Raw genomic sequence first — 24,363 nt, 5'->3', positions numbered from 1 at the left:
ATGTTGTTGCTACTCCAAAACTTTTCACAACTTCTTTTATATTAGGCCTAAACTTCCAAGACAAATTCACTTGCATTTCTATACCACCCATAGCCAAATATTAGAATATTACAGTCTTGCCTATTCACCTTCTGTTCAATATTCTTCAAGTCCTTTTAAAACACTCCGTAACAACCAGCAGAGCTCCTCTTTCATTCTCCACACACTGCTTCTCTCAGGAATCATACCTTAACTGACATTTCCCATTGCTCATTTCCACCTAGCAGGAATTTAGCCAGTCAGTTCTTTTACCTGAACCAAGCTCCATCAAAAAATATTCAGTGATTGCCTCTCCTTCATTTCAGAACATTCTATTTCCTCACGCAAGCCCAAACATCTGGACCACTCCAAGTTGCCCATTTCTAGGAGGGAAAATCTCCCTGTGAAGATAGCTGTGGTCCTACCTGAAAAGGCAATGGCAGTAATTCACTGGATTTAACCAACTTAAATCCAGATATACATGGTAGGTAAGTCACATCCCCTTTATTATCTCTGACATATTACTATGTGACCTGTTTGCCAAAAGTAAGCTTTTAGAACTCAAAATTATCTTCACCAGCAGTTGACCCAAGAATTTTTTAAAATCCAAGTATACGGAATTGTTTCACAGCTACCTAAATGCAAAACATATTTATTTTACTCCATGCAGCCTTGTGAACTTTTTGTTTCCATCATGCAGACAACACTAATAAGTTTCTTTCTATGAGATGACAGGGACATTTGCATCCATTCCAAACCATCTTAGCTATCAGTCCAATAACTGGCAGTGTTTACCCCCTCCAACCCCCACTGCATGTTTCTGAACAAGACAGAGTTGAACTAAGGTCTTTTCCTGTTTCAAATATAAAAGAAAAGCACTCATTAAAATGCTAGGAAGAAAACAACTAATGAAGTGTTTTAAACTTGCTTACCCTCTCTGAAATATAGTTTCTACTGATCACAACCAAATAAAGCTCCCATTTGCTACTGGATATATTTGCCTATTTAGAAATAATCTAGAGAAAAGAGAGAGAGACCTCATTTACAAAATAATTTCTAGTATCAAAATATGCCACTGTAAAATTTACCAAAGTGTTCTTTGCTACAGATGTGTTTACCTTGGGCAGTGGGAATCTATGGGTCCAGTGAGATGTCCTTTGGGGTGGAGACGGGATGTATTGTTATCAACCTTTGCCTTCCAAGTAATGTCTAATCACATGTCACCGCATTCAGCATCTCATGCCTCCACAAACAGCAGAATGGAATCATGTCTCTTCCTATAGATGTTACAGGCAGATTTGGGTCCACAGCAGCCATATATTTTCCTTAACTTCTAGAGACACCCCATGAAAATATATTGGAAATAATTTTTTTCACAGCACCCCAAATTATGTGTGGGTTTGCAGCAGGGTACGGCCAGGCAGAAGTCTTTGTTCAATCTTTATTAAAGCAGACTGTGAAAATACTAGTCACTTCCTAACTGTGACAAGTCAAACTGCCTGGAGTTTTCATGGGGTTTTTTTTTTTTTATCAACCCCCTCATCCCTCCTACAAGCACTTATTTTAAGTTAGTAGATGGGAATCTTCCAACTTCAGACCACATTAAATGTAATTAATATATGTTTGTGCACATTCTAATTAGATTTTTTAGTAGCTAAGGCTGGATACCATGCCAACTGGAGGACTCCTGGCACTGCCCACTCAGAAGTTGTGCAGTTACTCCAAGATGGAAGTACTTGTAGTAGTGCGGGAGCTATCAATATTGGACTCCCTTGTAAAATTTTGAGAGGCAGAATGAAAGTGCAATTAAAGCCTTATCTAGAACTACCCTGGGACTGGTTAGAGCACTGTAGCAGGAAATGCCTAGATATGTTCAGAACTTGGATGTTGCTGTTGCTATGATATACAAATAGCCCCTGTTTGTACATGTCCCCAAACATTGGTGTTTCATCACACTTGAAAAGGAATGTGATGGTAAATCTGGATAGCAAGTTACTAAACAACAAGAAACTGAATCCACTATGCTAGTTTACTTCTTTGTTTCATTTGGTTCAGATGCTTTTTCCTGCGGTTGGAAATGGAGAAGAGAAGGAAAAAACAAGCACGCCAAAGTAGGAAGAATATTTGATGGCACTAGACCAGAGAGAATTATGATTAACAGAAATGTTACCACATTTAATGTCACAGAAGGATGAACATATTTAGCTCTAAGTTGAAATCTCTCAAGGGTTCAGAGGTCTCTAGCAATCTCAACCTTTAATCCAACAGGAAATATTAGTTGAATGTCAACTTCATGGACAGCCTTTAAACCAAAATATTTAAGATGCAAAAGGGATCTACACTGCGGATGAGACCTTAATTGCAAATATTTGATGTTATGGTAAAGCCCTTGGGTCCTTTGGGTAAACAGTTATTAGGAATGAAAGATGCTTTCTTGCTGGCTTCTCTAAAAGAGAGTAGAGAACATTTTTGTAAATGCACACAGCATTTATTGCTACTAGCTCTAAATGCAGAGTCAAATTCTTCATACTTCCAAATTTTTCAATTACAAAGCAGGAAGATAAAGCAAATGCTGCAAGCATATTGTGTTCTACCATTCTGAAAGAAATACACTGGGCAAATCTTGCCACCACATCCCTATTTCTGAAAGTTTTTATATTTCATGTAAATTCAGAGAGAATTGTAAATCTGTTCATCTACTTGTTTAAATTCCATCCCTTGAAGCACTGGAATTAATGCCAAAGTCAACTTCTTAACTCCTGTAAAAACAAACAACGCTGATAATAAGCCAACAAGGCATATGTTCCACTAGGATGGAACTCAGATAATACATAATAGCAAATAGATTATTCACGGGATGGACTATAATCCTCATGGTTCCATGGCAGGAAATTATGTGCTGCAGATTTCTGGGTGGGTGATATGCCAAAGCTCTCCAGTTTTTGCCAGCTGCTACACCTGTCTCCTAGGTGCAGAGAGAAGATTTTGGCCTTGGGGGATGTATAGCAGTCAGCAGAGGTCTGTCCTTTGTCCCCTTCAAAATTTGGCTTTTCATGTGAGGTTTAAGTGTTTTTCAGGATGCGCACAAGTTCTTTCTCCCATCTTTTGTGCATCCCTCTGATATATCAGAGACCTGTAGCTTCAGCTTCCTGCTTGCTTCTTCTACTTTGATATGCCCTGTTAATATACCGAGTCCAGTACTTTCAAAATTGGATTATTGTATTGCATTATTTGTTTTCAGCTATTCTCTACAGCCATCACCAGCACCACCAGCTCCCCTGTAGTTTGAACATAAAGAAATGTATTCATCTCTGGCAGCATCCTTTCCTTTGATTCCAATATTCCACTTGCCACCCAGCCATGATTTCTTCCCAAAAGAACCTTATCCACTGCCCTTCAACACATCTCATGCTACTCAACTAAATTCTGGTCCATACTTTGTTCTGCAGGGTTCTACCTTATTTTTCCTTGCCCCATCACATTCCTTTCATCGCCATTAAATCCCCAAAAGCAATCTATTAGGCCTCTGGATGCCTCTCCATAAATGGAGACCCCATATGGGCATTTGGTCCAAAGAGCCTACCATCTTAAACACTCTTCACAAGCATCTTTAAACTATTTATTGTGCTTGCTGGATAGACTAACATGGATACCATCTGGAAATTATTTTGCATTGTATCCCAATATATGAACTTCAGTTGCTCCCATTCAGCCACTTTCTACAATCTTGCTCTCACTGAAATGATTCTGCCTCTTTTTCACTGCTGACCTTTATCTCCTTCTCAGAAACCAATGTAGTACCATCACTTTCTGACTTTATCAACTATTTCTTTTTCAGTTTACTCTAGAGTAATTGCAGGAGATCCAACCTGAATTGCAAAAGCCCATCTCTACTCTCCATGCCAGAGTACTGATAAGGATATGGAACCCTGGGCCAATCTGGAGTAAAATGGTGGGAAGAAAGAACCTGCTTGACACACATTTGAAGTTCTGGTCTTTCCTGCAAGTCCCTTTCTGTCTCTGTCTCTCAAAGAGCACTGCCTTTTGGCTTAACTAATTAGTTCTCACTCCAGAGTGAATGAATCCTCTTTCCAAATAACTACATGCCGAAGTCAGGAAAACAACAAGTGACTGGCAGTTAGGGAAAGGGCTATGGGACAAGAGAAAAGGGTGTGACTGCCAGAGAAAACATAAAGGATTTATTTAGCTCATAGGTGGGCCAGATTCAGCCCACAAGCTTGAGGTTCAACATTTGCTATATAGGGTAGGAACCATGCAGTATCTCCCACTCACAACAGTGAGAAGCTTTCTGAAGAGTACTTTTTTGAAGTACAGGTATAGGTTAAATGCATAACTCATGCCTTATCATTGGTAACTTGAAAGTTGAGCAGTTGTTAATAGGAGTCAACAATCATGGAGATGCAAAGCTTTAATTCATGGAGCTCAGCATTTCGGAAAACTTTTTCACAAAGGAAAATTAAGTTGTTGTTCTCTCTTATGAGCATCAGTGGAACAACATCTAAGGCCCACAAAAATCACCAGTAGAAATGTGCAAAACCTTCCCCTTTCACAGTTTCATAACTTTCTTCAGCTCTCTTTCCAAAACACACATGAATTTCACAGAAAGCAACACAGTTGATGGGAAAGCATGGCTATACACGGATCGGCAATGCAGCAGAAGACCAGCACATGGATGACGGCATTTCAGATGGAAAAGATGCAGGCACAGTAGCTGTGCGCTGTGACACCAATTTCCATTCTATTTTGCTGGCTTGTCTTGATACGCAAGGAAACATACAATTTTAAGAGGGGGAAAAAGCAAATCTGCAAGCACATAGACCATGCTAAAAAGTGGTAGCTACAAAACTGAAGGAACTGTTTTGCTTATTTGTGATGTGTATTCCTCAAGTGGTGCATAATTACTACTATTACATTATATTTATACAACACCTTTCTTCCTCTTGCAAGGAACTCAAGGTGGCTTACAAGGTTCACCTCCTCTCCTCACAACAAGAGGCCTGGGTCAAAAGTCATCAAGTGTGCTTCCTAGTTAAGAGGGGACCGTAGAGCAGACTTCCCAAGCCCCTGTCCAACACTCTAACCACTATGCCACACTAGTTTCACAAGCAGATAGTTGTTCAGTTGCGACAAATGTACTGTAATACTGACATACATCCAAATGTAGCTATATATTCTGATTTTTTTCCAGCTACTTTCCTCTCCACAACCTCGACAATTTTGAGTAAATTTTATGCATCTAGCCACTGATTATCTTCTTCAAGATGGAAATGGGAGGTGGTAATCTTTTGTCTTCCACCATTTATCATCACAATCCCCTTCCTTGGCCACCTTTTATGCTTGGCAAAGACCTCTGAATCTCTCCATCTTTAGAAGGGCATCAGCCTGGGAGATAAATGGCAGCAAACTCTACTCCTTCCCTACTCTTTTGCCTTTAAATCCTCTGCCACCACTGCTTTGCACTTCTGTGGCAAAAGGGTGATTGGAAATAGCTGAGTGAACTTCTCCAGTATAGAATGGTTTCTTTGTTTTAATAAGGCAAAGCAGTAAGTCACTTTATCTTAAATTGAAATGTATGCTTCTCACCTTTCTGACTCTAAGGCCAGACAGGGATAATATTCCATTTTGTGCTTGAATAGTTTGCTGTCCTTGAAGAAATTCAACTCTGGGGACCAGGGAAACTCAAAAGGTATTTTTTTAAAAGATGTTGAACATAACCTATGTTTTCCAGTAGAGGCTTTAATAACTGAATACAAATATTGGTACTGATGAAGTTCACAAAGAGAAAATACATGTCAATATTTTTCTGGTACTGACCAATTTTAAAGATTAGATAAGAAAACTGGGCCACTTCCTACATTAACATTTTTGTTCATGGGAATGTTCCCTTAAGTCAAATCCTTGAATTTTAAAAGAAAGGAAGTAATTATATACATTGGCATCTTCTTACATCAGACTTGCATATTCTGAGACTCCAGCACTAACTCAGGAAAACTATGTCCAAGGGCTACTTCGTTCATGATTCCTTGCATATGCACAGGAAAAAAGCTCCAGGACACTGATGCAGAAACATCTGTGATGTGCTTTCAACCACGGTTTCCCCACATGTGCCCATGCAGCGAGAGAGAGAGAGATACAAACACACAAGACAATGTATATACAGATATCATTGGACCCACTTATACAGCCCTAATAGAAGTATCGTACATGAGGAAGCCCTGAGTTGCAAATGAGCATGGATTAAAGTAACTCCCGTGGCAAGATCTAAATCCCAGATGTAAGATGTGGGGCATGGCTTAGCAACTCTTCAACTGGCATCACACATACGATAACCACACTGTAACAAACATGCCCTAGTCCAATTTCACATGCATACTGTGGGGTGGAAGTAGGTACAGCAGCATCCCCATCTAAGGAACTGTAACTTGCTCTGGACAAGTGAATGTAAGGCTGACACAAAGGTGTATAAACAAAGTTGTTCCCATCAGGGGGACCATGTTAGACTTTTGACCATATAGCCTATGCTTTAAATGAAAGAGGCATCAAGCTAATAACAGTATCCTTTTCAGTTCTTGACCACTTTTCATTTTGTAGTAACTTCTTTCCAGGTGGTTGAAGTCAAGTGCGATATTTGTAAATGAAACTCAAATCACAAGGACACTTCTCTACTACAGGACTTACAGTGCATCTACCTCTTTGTAACATGAAAAAAGGCTGACCTTCTTTAGTTACAGCCTATTAACTTGCTTGCTATATGAACTCTGATTCATTTTAACAGCACTAAGTATTTGCATTGATGATGTTTTTTCCCCAAGAAAAGGCTATATAATGTTGAGAGTGGTACTAAAGAGAAAATCAGCCATTCTAATTTCGGCTTGAAGAAAAAGTTGTTTTCACACATTTGTTCCATTGTCTTGATTATGATGGTGATGATAATGACAACATTTATATATTGCTTGATATATTTAAAAATCTCTAAGCAGTTTAGAGGAATTAAATAGAATAAACACATGACATACATTAAAACACAATTAAAATAGGTAAAGGTAAAGATTTCCCTTGACATTAAGTCCAGTCATGCCTGACTCTAGGGGGCAGTGTTCCTCTCCGTTTCCTAGCAGAGGGAGACAGCGTTTGTCCACAGACAGTCTCCGTGGTCGTGTGGCCAGCATGACTAAACACCGAAGTGCACGGAACGCTGTTACTTGCCCACCGAAGTGGTACCTTTTTATCTACTTGCATTTGCATGCTTTCGAACTGCAAGATTGGCAGGAGCTGGGAGAGCAAGGGGAGCTCACCTTATCTCACAGATTCAAACTGCAGACCTTTCGATCAACCAGCCCAGCAGCACAGTGGTTTAAACCACTGCGCCACCTGCAGTCCCTGCAATTAAAATACATAATTGCTAAAACATGTATATGAAACATTAAGGAAAAAAAACAGTATAAAGAAAGAGAATTTGCAGCACCATCCATCAGGAAAGGTCTGGATAAAGACATGGGTCTATAAATGTTGCCCAAAGCATATTACAATTGGTGCCTTCTGAATACCACTTGAAGGCCATTCTATAAAATGGGCACTACCACAGAGAATGTCCACATTCTGCTTTCTATGAGATGGTAATCACAGAAGTTAGAAAGTTGGACTGGGACTCAAGAGAAGCAGGGTTTTTTAACCATCAAACTCCCTGGCAGACTTTAGGCCAGTCACAGATTCTCAGCCTAACTTATCTGCTGTGAAGATAAAATGAGAGCAGGACAACTCTCTAAATTGCCTTGGGTTCCTTGCAAAAGGAAAAAAAAGTAGTATAATATAAAAATCAGCAAGACATCTGATTATCCTAATAATTACACAAGTCAGTAAATGTTTCCCATCTCCATTGAAACGTCATATAACACAAATCACTTTTTTAAGATTATACTTTACAATACCCCTCCTCTGTCCGAATGTCACTCTTTATAGAAAAATCCAAGATGGTCAACATTTCACTTGGGTCACCTGTTTACATCCAAATAAATGGTCTCTAAAATAATATGCTTGGGAAATAAACAGCACAATTGAGGAATATTAGAATACCTCATAAAGGCCATAAACCCAGTACATCCTACCTTCTCATAGTCATCTCTTATCTTTCAGATGTGCATGAAGATGAAGATAAATAAAACAAATATTTACTTGACTGTATCTGCGTGGACACGCATTTACAATTCCTTGTGTAGAATAACTCTTGGTAGGTGTTTCACTGAATCTTGCCAAAAGACCACTCCATGAATCCATGACTAAAATGGAAGCTGTAGGCAACAGATGGCCAATGCCACTGTCCCACTACAATCTGCAGGGAATTAGGGCTCAGTCTGGACACCACTACAGCCTCTGAGGTGCACTGTACCTCTCAGCCATTCATCTCATTTTCTCTATTGTCAAGAGCAATAAAAGGGATGCACATTAAAAGCTTATACATGTATTCCTCTCCAGAGTCTAATGGAAATGACAGAAGAGTGAAATGGACTCAGCCTCAAACGTGGAATTCCTTAGATGACCCAACTTAATCCTGTATAGATCCTGAACTTCACAAGATAAATGCAACAGTTTATACAAGTTTCTCAAATCCTGCTGCTTGACACAAGTTTTGGACTACAATTCTCATCTTCCTTATCACTTCCCTGCTACTGGATCATACTGACCAGAGATGATGGACATTGAAGCCCAAAAGACTGGGAGGGTACCAGAGTGGGGAACCATGCAGGCACCCATGTGACAGTGCTGATCAGACTAAAAAGAAGTGGAGGCTGCATTTAAGAATTTTAGAAAACCAAGTGTAGAATTCTTAAGTACTCCAAAGAAATGCATCAGCATGATCCAACAGAAAATAAAGCAACAATAAATCACCAGAATGTTAAAAGATACATATTAACACTAAAATAACCTGTAGAGCTAAGTTGTATCAGTTGTATCATGCAGTTTTAGAATGAATTATTTTAAGGAAAAGTTCATCAAATGAAATTTAACATCTCTTCCTAATATTAAATACTGCAGGCCAGTGTATTTTCATCTTAACTTTAAAAGGTACTATGATTTGCCACATTTCAAAAGATGTTTTATCATTCAAACATGGTGAAACAATAAAAGAAAATGCTTGGTCTCCTCACTAGATGAGCCAGCCTGTGAATACTCACAAAATTACTCTTTGGGACTCTTGATTTCTGTAGTGCCTATTTGTTTCTGTATGGAAGACATTCAGACTATGTTATCATTCAGATAGTATCTGGAGGAACTAGAATAAAAAGGCAATACAACTTCACGATTACTGTGGGAGGTGATAAGGCTTGGCAAATTAATATTTTCATGTCAATAAGAAAAGTAACACACACAATGAAAAGAGAGGCTTTAGAAGCGGAGTGGACCAAAGCATCCCACAATTGAAATGTAGCCAACTATAATGACCAATACTAATCAGATTTGACCATTACTGTGTCTCACAAAGGGTTTTTAATCCTGCCTGGACATAATGTACAGTTGAATAGGAAGAAAGAGAGCTGCTTTTCTTTCAGGATTTGCCTCCAGCTGTTCAGAAGAAGAAAGCACAGTTTAAACACAAACACATTTGTCTTCCTTTCCCAGTTTAAACAGCACAGAGAAACCCTCACTCCAGACAGTCAGAAGTATGTTTTTGAACATCTGTCCTTGGAGTAACTAACATAACTTCTCCTCAACAATCAAAATCCATCTATGAGTATTAGTGTAGGGAAAAGTCTATAGAGGTGGCTTGCTATTTTTTACTGCACTGCATTTATGTTTTCATGTGAACAGTGTTCTTTCCTTCACACTTTTGTACATGGGCCTGGAATTCTTTCCATGAAGAGCAGTTTAGAAACATTTTACGTAAATACATAAAATTTAGCTGATTCTTTTGAAGTTGCCTTTTCAACTGGTTGCTTTAAAATGTGTCTGTCATCTTCTCTTTGAAAAACAAACAAAGTGTCATTAATCTCCTCAGAAGAGGAGCCTGTGATACACAGAGCTGATGTTTGTATAATCAGCTTTCCCTTGGTATTCTCCAGCTATCTCCTTTAAAGGGGGGGGGGGTGAGGAGGGGGAGAACTGGCCTGTTTATTTCCTCCGCTCTTATGAAAACCTCAGTGTTCTGCTGGTTCAAGACCTATTCAGTTTTAGCAACTCTCTTGCCAAGGAATCTGGCTACAAGATTGTTTCTCATGCATGTAACAGGGTTTAGTCTGAAAAAAGGAGGTGGGAAAGGGGAAGTTAGAAACACATGAACAGTTAAGAGGCAGCCAAATCCAGTTATTGCCCTGGCACGAAATCTTCCTACAGCGCTGCTTACTTTACAACAGAAATCTGGGGAATCTTTTCTCTATAGTCCCAAAAATCAGGGGATAGAGTGGACTCAATCAATGGCCACACAAGTGAGAAGGAGAGAAACAGAAGCTCCAACTTTCTTCACTGCCTCGGCTCCCTGTTGTGCCTGTACTTGCGCATTTCATTTCAGACAACAAAGAGCTGTCAATGCAGCAATAAAAACAAGAGGGCTGTAGTTCACAAAAGTTTGTGCTATGATGCTGTAATGAATTGTTGATCTTCAAAGAGCTGATCTTTCTTTCCTACAAGGGACTAACAGCTACCTATCCCTTGTGTGCATGTGAGGTAGAGGGGATATAAATGTGCAATATTTAATGAATTGTTTCTATGATAATAGCCACGGGGCCAATCTTGCATTTTCTAAAAGAACTGCCACATGTCTTCTTTTGGACAGGACTGATCAAAATCAAACATGTGACGCTTTTTCCTAGCATGTGGTTGCACTGCTTACATTTTTGCCTGTCACATAGCTGCTTAAAGGCACAGGATCCCACCTAGAAAAAAATGTGGACATTGCATTTTCCCCTCTTCCATCTGTAAGCTTCCTATCCCTGACATGCTGTACTCCCACACCAAGCCATTTAAGAAGACATGTAGAGGGTTCCTACAAATTAAAAATCACTAGTTGGTGAGGCTCTCAACAGCAATAGAAAAAGTGGTGTTGACCAGTAGCTGCCTTAACTTGGGCTAGTTCACACATTCAGCATGGGTTAGAGAAGTCATGGTGGCTTGTTTAAGCCTCAGCACATACCAGACAACATTTGCCTAATGACCTCTCCGGATGCAGCCTGGCATGTGACTGAATCTGGGTAACATTTCTTGTTAGAAGGGGAAACAATACTTAAATGACCTATATGTTTTTGTTGGGCAGGGAATTAGACAGATGCTGTCCAGTGGCTTCAACATACCACTCACTGTGTTCAGAGAACTCAATTACTCACACTCATGGGTTCACACTATGGGTTGAAAGTGAGTTGAACTGTGAGTTTTTGCTGCACCATAAGTGGTTGAAACCTCACTTATCATGCTGTCTGAACATAGCTGGCAAAACCACAAAATAACCCAGTTAAGAAAACCTATGGTGTGTTGCTGAGTAGTGAACTGTGGATTGTTCACAAAGGTTTGTTGCCTTAACTGCATTCAGACAACACAGTAACCCATTCTCAGGAGCCAATATGGGCTAAATGTGATTTGCTGTTGAACAGTGGGTTGCTTTTAAAACATGGGTTACTGTGTTGTCCTAATCTAGTCACTGGGGCTGGTTTAATCCTTGGTTATTATATAAGCAGGGAACTGAATCAGAGCATTAGTCCATCTAGTCCAGTATTGTTGACACTGCCTGGCAGCAGCTTGCTAACATTTCAGGAAGGAGTCTTTCTTAGACCTACCTGGAGATGATAAAGATTGAACCTGGGATCCTTCTGAGAGAAAAACAGGTCCTCAACCACCAAGATACAGCTCCTCTCCATTCTACCACATGTGCCCTTATAGCGGCTTCTGGGCGGTAGCAAAGGATGAAAGCTGAGCAGCTTACAGCAGATGGAAGGAAGACTGGAAGAAGAATGAATGCTCTGACTTGACACTTCCAGTCAAGTTGATTGGTTCTTTTCAGTAGCTACTGCAGAAGCAGGAAACAGAAAACAGAGTCCAAAGTATGGGAGGAGTCTCTGGCTTTTCCCTTCCTGAGAAGTGGCCTTGATATCAAGAAAGGTAGCTATCAGACTCTGAGAATCTCAATGAAAGGAAGCCATGGCCTGTGAGCATAGAGACATAGGTGGTGAATGCTGGTAGAGAACCATAGATTAAGTGGCAGCCTAATAAACAGGCATGAATGCTGCTGATGCTGCTGCCTGCGAAATGTCTTACTTATAGAAATGGAAATGCTTTTGCCTGCCACCAAACAATAAAAAATGTGATCAACGTTCGCTTCCTTGGCAGGGAGTTCCAAACCCAGGGACTAGCAACCAAGAATGCCTTCTCTTACATTCTCAACCAAACATAATTCGAATGGTGGTGAGACAGAGAGACCATGTTCACATGATCAGAGGGGGAAAAGAAGCTTTCCCAGTGTGTGGGGCTCACAATAAGAGAAAACACTCTCGCTGCATGAAATGTTCAACCATGGACTTCAGGGTGATGCGTATACCATCTTCGCCATTCATGCTCACCAGGTTCAGATGTTAAAACCCAGGCCCAGCTAGGGCAATTATGCTAATTTTGTGGCTCATGCCAACATACACACTGAGGGAAAACAAGTCACTGTGGTTTATTTTCCTTCAAGGTAGATTTAACTCAAAACAGTTTAAAGCACTACTCAGAAAGACTAGATTGAAATCGTGGTTTTATACTTTGCACAAATGCCTGCCTTCTCTGTTGGTAGAGAAACTTTATTAAAATATTTCCAAACTGGGTCTCTTTTACGGCCGGTTGCCATTTTCTTCTCTAGGGGATGAATAATATGATAAACCTTAGGCTTTACACAAAAAGAGCCAAAGACTTGTGGAGCATTCTCAAACACTGTCATTTTCAGTTTTACTGTTTGCCCCTCCTTCCTCATACTTAGCTTCTTGCGCAGATATATTTCACTACCAACAATCTTTTTCTATTCATTGACTTTTTTGAAACTTAGCACTTAAGAGGTAAAGGGTTGATTTTGTGTACACAGATTTGCAAAGGAACACTGGGATTAAGGTCTTTTTACCATCTCTGTATGTTTATTTTTTGATATTTTTGCTATAAAGAAGAGGCACGCGATCTCTGCAGACAAATTCAGAGATTTGACAGCTGTAAAACCAAGCTTCTGTGATAATATCAGATAGATAGATAGATAGATAGATAGATAGATAGATAGATAGATAGATAGATAGACAGAAAAACTGCTCCATAATCTTACAGAAACTTCTGGAAGAGCATGACATTCTGAATGGATTAATGGAATTATTTACCAAAAATTTTAAGCACTGCATGACTATACAGCTTCATGCTACATAATTAAAAACTAATCCTTATTTCATGAAGAATAACTTTTGGACTATAATGTATATTAAAAGCAAAGTATATTTAGATAATTTTTCCTCAAAAAGCATTTTATTTAAAAATCCAATTTATATAAAAATTGATTCTTATTTATATTTTTAATCATTGATTTTCATCCACTCTGTTTTCCTTCCATGATCATGCAAAACAGCCCTCTCCTGGCCATTGGCCATAATGCCTGGGACTGCTAGACTTTGACCCAGAACATCTGGAGGGCTCCAGGTTGATGAAGGTTGCTTTACTCAGGCAAGCAATCACTACTGAGATCCAGCTAAGCCAACTGATTTAATAAAAACAGATGGAAGTTTATTAGTCAATTACAAGAATCACTAATAGTTTCTGAACCAGGTGCCCACACAATTACAGAAAGCTATGTTGGGAGCTGACATTTCAACCTGTATCCTTGAAAAGGACTTGCACACAATTTGCATTCTATAGGCCAGAAAGATGACTGCAAAACCTTTTCTATGATGGTTTGTCTTCATCTAGTTCAGGCTACATTCCAAAATTCATCACAACTGGAGAATATCGGTTAACTATCATTCTCTTTGCATAGCTTGCTGATCAGCATTTATTCAGGTTACCATTAAGCCCTTTATTGATTTTGCTAGCTAAGCACCAATGATGCAAAGCAAAATAGCCGCAGTAGCTGGAGTAAATGTTGTGACACATGGAAGTGACTTTATCTTGCAAACTTTTCACAACGTACTACAAAGGGTGTCACTCTCTCTCTCTCTCTCACACAGCCAGATTGCAGCAGATCTCTAATTACTCAGAAAAGCAGAAATGGGCCACACTAGGAAGATACAACAGTAGTAGAAAATAATTCTCTCTGTCACCATATCAGAACATGGCTAATAGTGAGCCAGAATCCTCCTTTTACTGGACTCAGCAGAAGTCTTTCTCCATTTGCACTCTGTAATCTCCCATCTTGCTCCAATGCACTTGGTATATCAAAGAATTGCCTCAGAGGGAGAGAACATTTGGGGAGAATCACGTCCGTTAGCTGGTTCATCTCTAAAGTTCCCAAATTTTTACTGATTTCAACAGTAGTAAAATCCCCCGGAACCCTTCAGAATCACCCTTAGTGTCTGATGGTGAACCATTTCAGGAGTTCTTCGCATGGGGGAAAGACTGAGTAAGTCTAATAGGAAAATATATTATGGTGAACTTTTTTTTTTTTAAGGAAAAGCGGTTCCTGCTTTCCAAAGTTTAGTTCTCCTTCAGGCGAATAACATCTCTGAATGTTTCATAACTTGAGCTGGACAAAGTCTATGCACTGTCAAACTGTGTCCTTCATGCATGGTTGGGACATGTCATAACTTCTAGCTTGTATGCTAAAGGAATGATATGACAAAGTAAATGTCACAACAGCTTCACTTTATTAATCCTTGTTACAGCACCAGATAAGTAGCTGTAGAATCAGGATAAATGCTGGAGAGGTTCCCAGAGACCTCTCCTAGTGTACATGGCATCCAGGTATCTACTTCAATTTCTTAGCCTTCTCCTTCTGCACCTGTTTGTCTCATTGGATTCTTTACCTTGCCGTTTGTGTGGCTTCTTTTGGCCATCATTTTAAATCCTTCTAGTGATCCAGATACTATAAGGTTTGCACAACACAAGAACCCATCATGATTAGCTACCCGTGCCAATTTTCTGCAGGGCGGCTTGCTCAAGGGCAGCAAGACACCCCAACAGCAGGCCCTTCTAGTTGGTACTGTGGCCATGAGGGATTATGGACTTGTCTGAACCTGGATGACCAATCCCATCATGGATACAGGAAATCAGCCACAGAGCCTCTTGGCGAGAGCAGTTAAAACACACACACAAAACCAAACCAAACCAAACCAAACCAAACCAAACCGAAACACCGCTGCTGCTCTCCCCATGGGATTCTGAGTGAACCCCAATGGTAGTAGTGCCGAAGCAGCACATGGGTGCAGCTGGCACTGGCTTCCTTCCTATCCCTGCCATGATTGCAACCCATTTTGAGCTCAGCAAAGTTTTCCTTTCCTCTTTAAACAATGTTTAAAGGTACAGCAGGTACACAACTTTTAAAGGTACACAACTTTGAACATAGTCCAGAAGAGGCTCCAGGTTTTTGGTTTTGCCCTTGGTTTGGTTTCCTTGACACCTGTCAAAAGGTGAGCTGTCAAGAAAACTAAAGGCATGAGAGATCTCTGCATAAAAAGGGCTTGGGGGAATTTACACCTCCTTTGTAGAAACATCCTCATCCTGCCCCTCACCCTTGGCACGTTGTCTGAAGCCTCAGTGACCTCTGGGATGTGCAAGTGCGCATCCCTTTTTCTTAGGGTTTTAACAGCTACCTGGCAAAACACTAGGTCCCCTTAAAAAGAGGGTCTGACTGAGTAATAGGGGTTTTTTTCTACTGAAACATACTCAGCCATACATAGCAGTCCAAAAATGCCGACTGCCCTGGCCAAAAAAGTATAAGAAGAAAAAAGCTGCAGTAAGCCTGAAAGAGAAAAGATGAAGGGGGAAACAACTTGTTCATCCCCTTGTGGGATGGGGGGGGAAGCCTACAATCCAGTCAGCACAATTGTCTATTGAGCTCACTGTGCTCCCCCCCATCCCCCCACCCCCACACAACCCACTGTGGTCTATAGTCAGGGTGAGTTAGTTTGATGTGCAAACATGTCCAGTGCCTTTCTGCCGGTACCTTCTGGTCTTTGTTCTTGCTCTGCTGCTCCGCAGTCACTCTTCCTGAATTGCTCTGATCTTGCCTCTTGCCTCTTCCTCCTTCTCCCCCACTTCCTACTTCCAGCCTTTTATCTTCCACTACTACCCCTTCCTCCCCTTCCTCCTCCGTAGTCCTTCCACAATTTAAAGAACACTTGTTCTGTCTGCTCAACTAGACCAAATGGAAACTTGTTTCTCTTGCTAGGCAACTAGGAGAATGTGCAACCTCTGACAGTGCCTCTTCAAATGCTTCTTTTCTCTACATTGCTATATTCCAACTTTGCCCTATAGTAAGCAGACTGGTGGGACATAAGCACCGTTTCCCCTCCTGCTTACAGTCTCCAGCTCAGTAACTGGTGACATGAAATGCGATCACTTCTTTCTCATTTCCACATCAACAGGCAGAAAATCTGAACCAAGAAATAATATCTACAAGAAACACAAACTCTCATCAAATTGAAATATTTAGTAAAATTCAATTTTAAAATTAACTTCTTTTTGTTCATAAAAGTTTCAAAGTTGATACTCACACATTTTTGATGGCAAGCTGGCAGGCTTAAAATTCACCCCTTCCAAGATGTACAGCTCCGTTAGCCCCATCTACACAATAACAACAGGTACCTAACTATGTTCAAATTCCGGAAGTGATGACTAATCAACAATAAAACACCAGTGAGTAGCAAACATCCTTGCCCCTATCAAATGGGTGAATCAGATTCTTTCTGAATTGTGACACCAGGACAAGGCATACCAGGAACAAGGCCTTGTCACTTAAGGAAAGCATCACTGAAAACTCACTGTCCTAAACCAAAAGATGTAGTCTTCCACATGCGTGGATGAGATGTGCTTCAGGATGCACATGAGGCGATGCTCACTGCAGCCTACTATGCCTTATTTGAGCCACAGTGGTTGTGGTGCATGCCGATGGCCTTTTCAAATACTCGGCTGCCATGGTTTGTCATGCCCAGCAAAAGCTGCGCAGTGGGGGCTGTTTGCTCCTATGGCCCATTGTAGGACTGTGCCCCCTCCCACAGCTAAAAGCAGCCACAAAGAAAGCAGAGAGCTTTTTATCAGGGCAGGATCAGAGAACAGAAATGTCAATTCCTCTTCCGTATGTGCCACATTCCTAACACCCACTATTTGCTTTTTAGAGCTGCAACTTCAAGTGATACATTTATATCACATATAGTTTGCCTTTGTCAGTGACACTGATAAAAGAAATGAGTCCCACGACTATTTAGTTGGAAGCCAAAACTTTATTACACTGTGGAAGAGTAAGTAGCTTAATCTTTTAGATAATGTTAACCAAAGAGTGTATCTCTTTTTAAAAAATCTGCAGATAGTATTGTTCTTTAAAAGCTTTAACCCAAAACAGTAGCCAGCATGTATAATGTGAAAACACTGCAATAGCTGCACCACAATATCATAAACAGGGAACATTTCACATCTGTACCCTAGTCCTGTCTTATCATCTTGACTGTGTTCTCTATGCCTTCTTCTGCGTCCTAAAATTTAATCACTGCGCTTCAGTATAGCCCTAGTCCCATGATTTAATTTAGTCATCAATAAACATTTAAAGTCTCAATGTTTTATTGCCTTAATGCATCTTAATAAAACAAATGGTCTTCCAAATTCCATAACAATCAATCACAACCCTGCACATACAAATTAAGCTGATATCATAGCCTGCCAATAATTCTTAAAAATCATTCTGTATTCTTACGCTGCAGTCCTGTGCACACTTCCTTGACAGCAAGCCTTATGAATAAAATGGCAATTCCTTCCAAGCAAGCAAGCATAAATTTGCACTGTTAGTGGCTTGCCTACCAATATTAGATATAGAGATATGTATCACCAAAAAGGAACCTGATTTAAACACACTTTATCTGAGATGCTACTATAGTTCAAAAGCCCCTAAGATTTAGTATTCATTTTTGTTAATTAGCCCATTTCTGTTCTGGTGGCTGCAAAAAAACCTCCCAAATTGTTCAGAGAATACTGACAACAATTTCTGACTAAAGGACAAATAATTTTAGTAGGATTTTAGCATGATGGACAGGCTTTTTGAAAAAAAGTTATTAAGAATGTCTTCCTGTCGTAACTGCCCATTTGCCAAAACCAGTAAGCCTTCTGTGCATCCAGCCAATGTTCTTATATTGGATAAGATGAATACATATCTCTGTATCACAACGCTTATTCAGGTTCTATTAACTGGTGAAAATTAACTTCCAGCATCTGCAGCCACTCACTGAGCAGAACTCAAGTTAGATTGAGATCAGCAGGTGTAATACAACTCATTGAATATAATCAGCAGTACTGCCATTGATTTAACTGGGACTGAGACTGCATTGTTTGCCAAAGTTAACACAGACCTATTTTCCTGTTTTCTTTGAAAAAGTAATAAAAATAATAATTCAGGAACCTAATTTCAATTCTCAAAGCACAAAAAATGTAGAAGCAAAGCAAAACAGTGTGCAGATGCATTGCACATCCACAAGAACTAATTTAGTTTCCTTTTTGGCTCTGGCTAACCAAGATCATGTAGTTTTAGAATTTAAATTAGAACCAGATGCATACCACAAACATCAGGATGTGCACACTAACACAGGGATATGGACTGATAAATTCAGCCCTGTACTGATAAGGTTCACTGAATAATAAAATGAAAACGGAACAGCTGGGATGTTTCCTTCACAGCACAAGCCTATGTATGCCTGCTTAGGAGTAAGTCCCACTGAGTTCAAGAGGACTTACTCCAAGGTAACTTTGTAGTCTAAGAAATAGAGTGCAAGTATTTCATAAAGCTCTCTTTCATGGTTAAACCTATACTTTACACAGGAGCCAACAGAATTAATTTTAACCCTCTAAATTAAAAGGGTTTATAGTAAGGAAACTACACAGAATCTTCAGAGAAATCTGTGCGCTGAATCCCAATTATGTTAAAACTGTACATATTAAAGTTTATAAGGCCAAAATAGCTTCGAAGGAAAAAGCTTAGAAAGAAAAAGTTAATATTCTTACTGGAAAGAAAATAAGGATAATTCCAATCAAGCAAATAGGCAAGTTCACAGAACTGAGAATCTTCTTTGTTATTTTGCTCATAGTGTCTATTCTTAATTCACTGTTCTTATGGATATAACCATCCTCTAGAAATCATCTTAAAATAAAACACAATTGCTTCCACAGTTCAAATCCCACTCATTTAACCAGATTTTGCTTTGTTTAAAGAAGACACAGTTAAAGAGAAAAAGATTACACTTTTAAAACATCTCCTGCAGAAATTCCTACTGAAATACTTAGGTACCTTTGATCAGATTAATGTACCATGAATTTGACCATAAATGTAAGTCACAGTGTAAAACCACTGCCTTTTCTGAGACTTACAGCTCCTCAGAGAGTTATGCCTAATCCACCATTGCTCTCCTTCTGCTGCCTGATTAAGTGTGCCTCACTGTCCCCATTCCCTCCCCTTGAAAGAAGTGCACCCTCACTCAGAAAGTGTGATTTTAGCAAGTTGTACAGGTCACTTGCCATATCTTGCATTTGTTATAGCTATTTCATTGATGACCACATACACCAACGCAGTGTCTCTGACAGTACATTAGCCATTTCTGCTGACTGTGCAAGTATTAAGTGTGTAGGCGTGTCAGGAAGAACCTATAGCGTGGCTAATTCTCCCAATTACGTCCAACAAATCCTTGGGATTTTTTAAAGGCAGTCTACAGCTGGAATACATTAGTCAAATCTTTGCCACATTTTTTCAACTGTAAAGGCTCCAGTCCATAGTTATTTTAATAACTCAAGGGGTTTAATGATAGCTAAATCTTGTTTCCAAAAACAAGAGGAAAACGGGGGGGGACTTTCCATTTGTACAAAAAACTAATTGCAGTCTCTCTCACAAGGACACCCAGCCGGTCCCCGACGTTCAGAGCAAATCAGTGGGTTGTGTTTAACCAAGCAGGCTTAAGCCAAACAAACCTTAATGAATACACAAGCCCAGACAGAGGACTTATAGTCAAGTATTCCTTCTTAGCCGTGTTTAGAGAACAAAATCATTCTGGAAAGCCAACACTGAACTGGAGGTTTCCACAAGGTGAAACGATTTACTTACACCTCACCATCCTTTCCAACCCGCTGTTCCAAACTGAAGAGTAGAAGCAGCATAGATCTTTTATGCGTGTGTACACATGGGAAGGGGTGGGGGATCAGAAGGGTGCAGTGTATGTGGGAGCTATGCACATGGGACCAAAGAGTCTTGAGCACTGATTCAAATTCATGCACCATGAAACCACACAGCTCAAGCTTTTTATACATATCTTCGTCCAGACTGCTTTGTGCCCTGTCATAAGATTTAAGCAGGACACAAGAATCCACTCATTGCAGGGAAGATGGACTGACACCCGACCTTGCTTGGTCTTCTGCAATATTCAGGGAAGAGGTGGTCTTCATGACAGCTCTTCCCTCCTCTTTTCGCTATTTCCCATTTTCTAGATTTCTCGGTTCTTCAGCACTAGCACTTTCCACTCGGATGCCTCCAATCCCTTAAGCGCCCTTCTTCTACATCCCTAAAACTCGAGACTATTGCGCTGATCGGGATTGTTTCCAATGCTCAGCGACCCCCTCCCTCAAAGACCAGTGCACGTACAACCAAGGCACTACTGAACATGTGCAGAGTGCCCTTCTCATCCCAGGCAACCAGCCGTCACCCGCACGTATTTGCAACAGGGAGGCTTCTAAATCGCCAAGGTGCGTCCTGCTAGTTAGGGCTGCTCCCCGAGCCCGCTGCAGACACAATTAACAGAAAAGGTGGCGGGAGGCATTGCAGGCAGGGCTGGTCTCAGAGACGGCAGAGCCCGCCGGCGCGCGTCGCTTACCCATGGCCTCGTGCAGGTGGCGGCTCCCCGTCGCCTCTCAAGGTTGGCTTTCGAGCAAGGAGACTGCAGGCTCCCGGCGCTCTCGAAGGACGAGCCGCCTCGGCGCGGAGCTTGGCTGCGTCCCGCCCTCCTTCCCTCCCTCCCGGCCGCTGCAGGCGTGCTCCGGCTCCGGCTCGGGGGCGGGGCCTGCGCGCAGCAGCCCCGGGAGGCGGGCGGCTGGGCGGGCGCCCGACGGCCTCCGGAGGGGCTGGCGCGGCGGCGCGCCTCGCCTCGCGGGGACCCGCGGCAGGGGCGACGCTCACGCGCCGCGCTCCCGCTGGGCCCCGATGGATAGGCGCGCGCGCGGAGGTGAGCCCAGCCCCGGGGTCGCCCAGAGCACCCGGCAGCAGCTGCCGCGTGCCCCATGCCTGCTGCTCTGTGCCACGAAAAGCTATGCCAGCGGACTTCCTGCTGCCATACGCTCAGGAGGCCAGCCAGGGAAGCAATTTCAACCGATGTGAGTGGCCCTTTCGGCATTCCTGTCCATGGTCCCTGGTAGGTGGATCTGACGGGAAATCCAAAGCACCTGGAGGATGCCAGTTTGGGAAAGGTTGAGCTAGACAGTATTGGACTGGGACTTGGGGGACCCTGCTTCGAATCTCCACTCAACCATGAAGCGCACTGGCTAACCTTTCTGGCTAACCTACCTTACAGGGTTGTTGTGTGAATTACATGGAGAAAGACTCATTCGGCTTGTACTTCTCGGAGGAGAGGTAAAATGAAGTGTTTGGGGTGAAGAATCATGAGGGCAGGTGAGATTTAACTGAACATAGAATATGATGGCCAGGAGCAAAGATGATGGAAAAATATCCTGTGCATATCAAATCTCACATGAGTATCACCTTCTTTGTTCAATGTACATAAGATACAATGGACACATATATGGAAGTCAGATCTGACATTGTATGAAAGTAAATCCCAAATGAATATGCATACATTTGAGCTGCACACCTATCTACTGAAAATCCTAAACAGGTGTTTGAGAACAGTCTTGAAGTCGTTCAGGGCGAACAAGTTGAAACTTAATGCAAGAAAGATGAAAGTGGTATGAGTAGGGAAATCCACTAATTTGGCAACTGTATGGTGGTGCCTAGCTAGCTTTCTATATGATGCACAGCATGGAAGTGATCCTAGATTCAGCAGTTTCTATGGAAACACAGGTGTCAGCAGTAGGCAGGTGTCTTGCTGCGCTGCTGCAGCCTTAAATGGAACACATCTGTTTCTGTTACACACGTGTTGTTAAATCTAGGCTAGTGTCCTGTTGTGATCCATTCAGGACTGCCTTGAAGATGGACCAGGAACTTCCACTGGTGCAGAACACAGCAAGAACTAGGCATTCAGGACCTAATTTGAGGTGTGGGATGTAGACTTTAAACTCCTCCACCATTTTCAAGCAGCTCATCAGAATACCACTGCACTTACTTTGACCTGCCTCAAGCCTCGTGATTGTCTTCTGGAGCTTTGAATACCACGGGCAGGTCTTGTTCTAGCATAGCCCTGTCATTTTAGAAACATAGAAACAGAGCAAGTCAGAATGGGTCCCCAGGGCCATCTAGTCTGACCCCCAGTCTAGCTGGCTCCACTCATGACATGCCTACCATGTGCATGTCTGATTTTGAACTCTTTTCTGACCTAGAAACAGGTGGACCTGTTTTTATTGTTTTAGGAGAACCCAAGAGGCATTTTAATGGTAGGTAGCTTTTAGATGGTTTCAGGCTTAGTTTTATAACTGCTTCACTTGTTAGTGTTCTGTGTTACATAGGTGTAAATTTATTATTTTGGTGTATTAATGGATATTGATTAATGTATGCCCCAAAGATAGGGTGCAAAATTTATTTAAAAAGTAAATGTGATATCTTTGGTAGATAAGAATGGAAAAATCCTGTTTGGAGGCTGTTGCTTTCTCTGGTTATCAGAGGCTGAGGACAAGCAGCACAAGGATCCCACTCTGGCTAATGGCTGGCTGAAACTTTTGGTATGACCCTGTAAGACACTTCTTATATATTGCAGCACCTTCCAAAGTGGAAGAGCTGCAGTTCAGCGGCAGAGTGTGTGTATCCACAATGCCTCACCAGTATTCCAGGTAGGACTGGGACAACTCCTGCCTGAAACCTTGGAGAGCCACTGCTGCCAGTCAGTGTTGGCAACACTAGGTTGAGTCAGTATAAGGCAGGTTCCCAAGTTTCCCTTGACAAGCATCTGTCCAATATACGGGGGGGGGGGGGGGGTAGGTTCTACAGAGTTCTGTAGAGTTCTACAAGAGTTCCTTACCCTAACCAAAGTGTGCTTGAGTGAAGAAACTGGACTACAGGAATGTATAAATTCTGAAGGCTGGCAATTTGGGCATTTAAGAGATTGTTCTTCATTGCAATTTGTATTCCATCCTTATTGTGACTTAATAAAGCTATTGTTTTTTCATAATAAAAAAGCGTATCCCTACTTTTGCACCCCTCTGTATTATTAGCAGCCTCCCAGGTTGAAGATTTTACCATCACCTAGTAACAGAATTTTCCCTACTAATTTTCTTAATAATTATATAGCCAGAATAATCATAACTCCTTGGACAGCTGTCTGAAGGGAGTTAGGATGTAGGAGAGACATGCCTTTGACATCAGAGGAACTCTGCTGGCACTCTTAGTCCACATGTGTCCATGGGAAGTTCTGCAGAGATACCTGTACAGCTAATGGCATTCCTGCCAGTGGTGTGGCCCTAAAGGGGGTGTTCCAAGGCAGGGGGGACTTCCAGCCCACTCTGTTCTGCTCCCCCATACACACTTTCAATGAGGCAATATTCTTCCATACTAGCTAGTGGGGGCAGATAGATTTTGGAACTGGAGGATCCATAACTTTAGTTGCTCCACCCACCCACCCACTTAAGATGTGCTGTAAATCTACCTTCCTGTAATTTGAACTACCAGTAGTAACACTTGCAGTGTTGCTTAATATATCCTATGGATTTTGAATAACAGGAAAACAACATCGCCCTTGCCCAGAAAATTTACAGTATCCATTAAATACATATCCGTGTGGTTCCAAGTGTGCATAGTGCTTTCTTTCTTTTAAAACTTTTTTAAAGCTTAAGCATAACCAGGTTCCTTTTTGTTTAGCATGCCTTTTATATTTCCTCTGCGGAGACTTCTTTTGAATATTTTTTCCATTGGTCAACAGCTTGCTTGAACTGGGATCCTGTGAACAAAATACTTCTTTCCTCAGCCCTCTTATCTTTAACCAAATACATAGTTTTTAACTTAGACAATAACCCATCACTCCAAATTCCAGAAGATTTGGAAGCACCTGGCAC

At 41.3% G+C, this 24,363-nt stretch overlaps 1 protein-coding gene across 1 annotated transcript in view; it reads right to left on the bottom strand.

Annotated features, from left to right (window-relative positions):
• Positions 1 to 21,108, bottom strand: part of GPM6B (glycoprotein M6B) — a 99,623-nt gene extending 78,515 nt beyond the window's left edge. The window contains exon 1 of the mRNA XM_044430775.1: positions 21,024 to 21,108. Coding sequence (XP_044286710.1) covers positions 21,024 to 21,027 — 4 coding nt within the window. The 5' untranslated portion in view covers positions 21,028 to 21,108. The remainder of the gene's footprint in view (positions 1 to 21,023) is intronic.
• Between the last annotated feature and the right edge of the window lie 3,255 nt (positions 21,109 to 24,363).

This window comes from Varanus komodoensis, unplaced genomic scaffold (assembly GCF_004798865.1).
Source record: "Varanus komodoensis strain SLA01 unplaced genomic scaffold, ASM479886v1 scaffold1, whole genome shotgun sequence".
NCBI lineage: Eukaryota > Metazoa > Chordata > Lepidosauria > Squamata > Varanidae > Varanus > Varanus komodoensis.
Note: the sequence above shows the minus strand (reverse complement) of the source record. Positions and strands in the feature narration are given on the sequence as shown.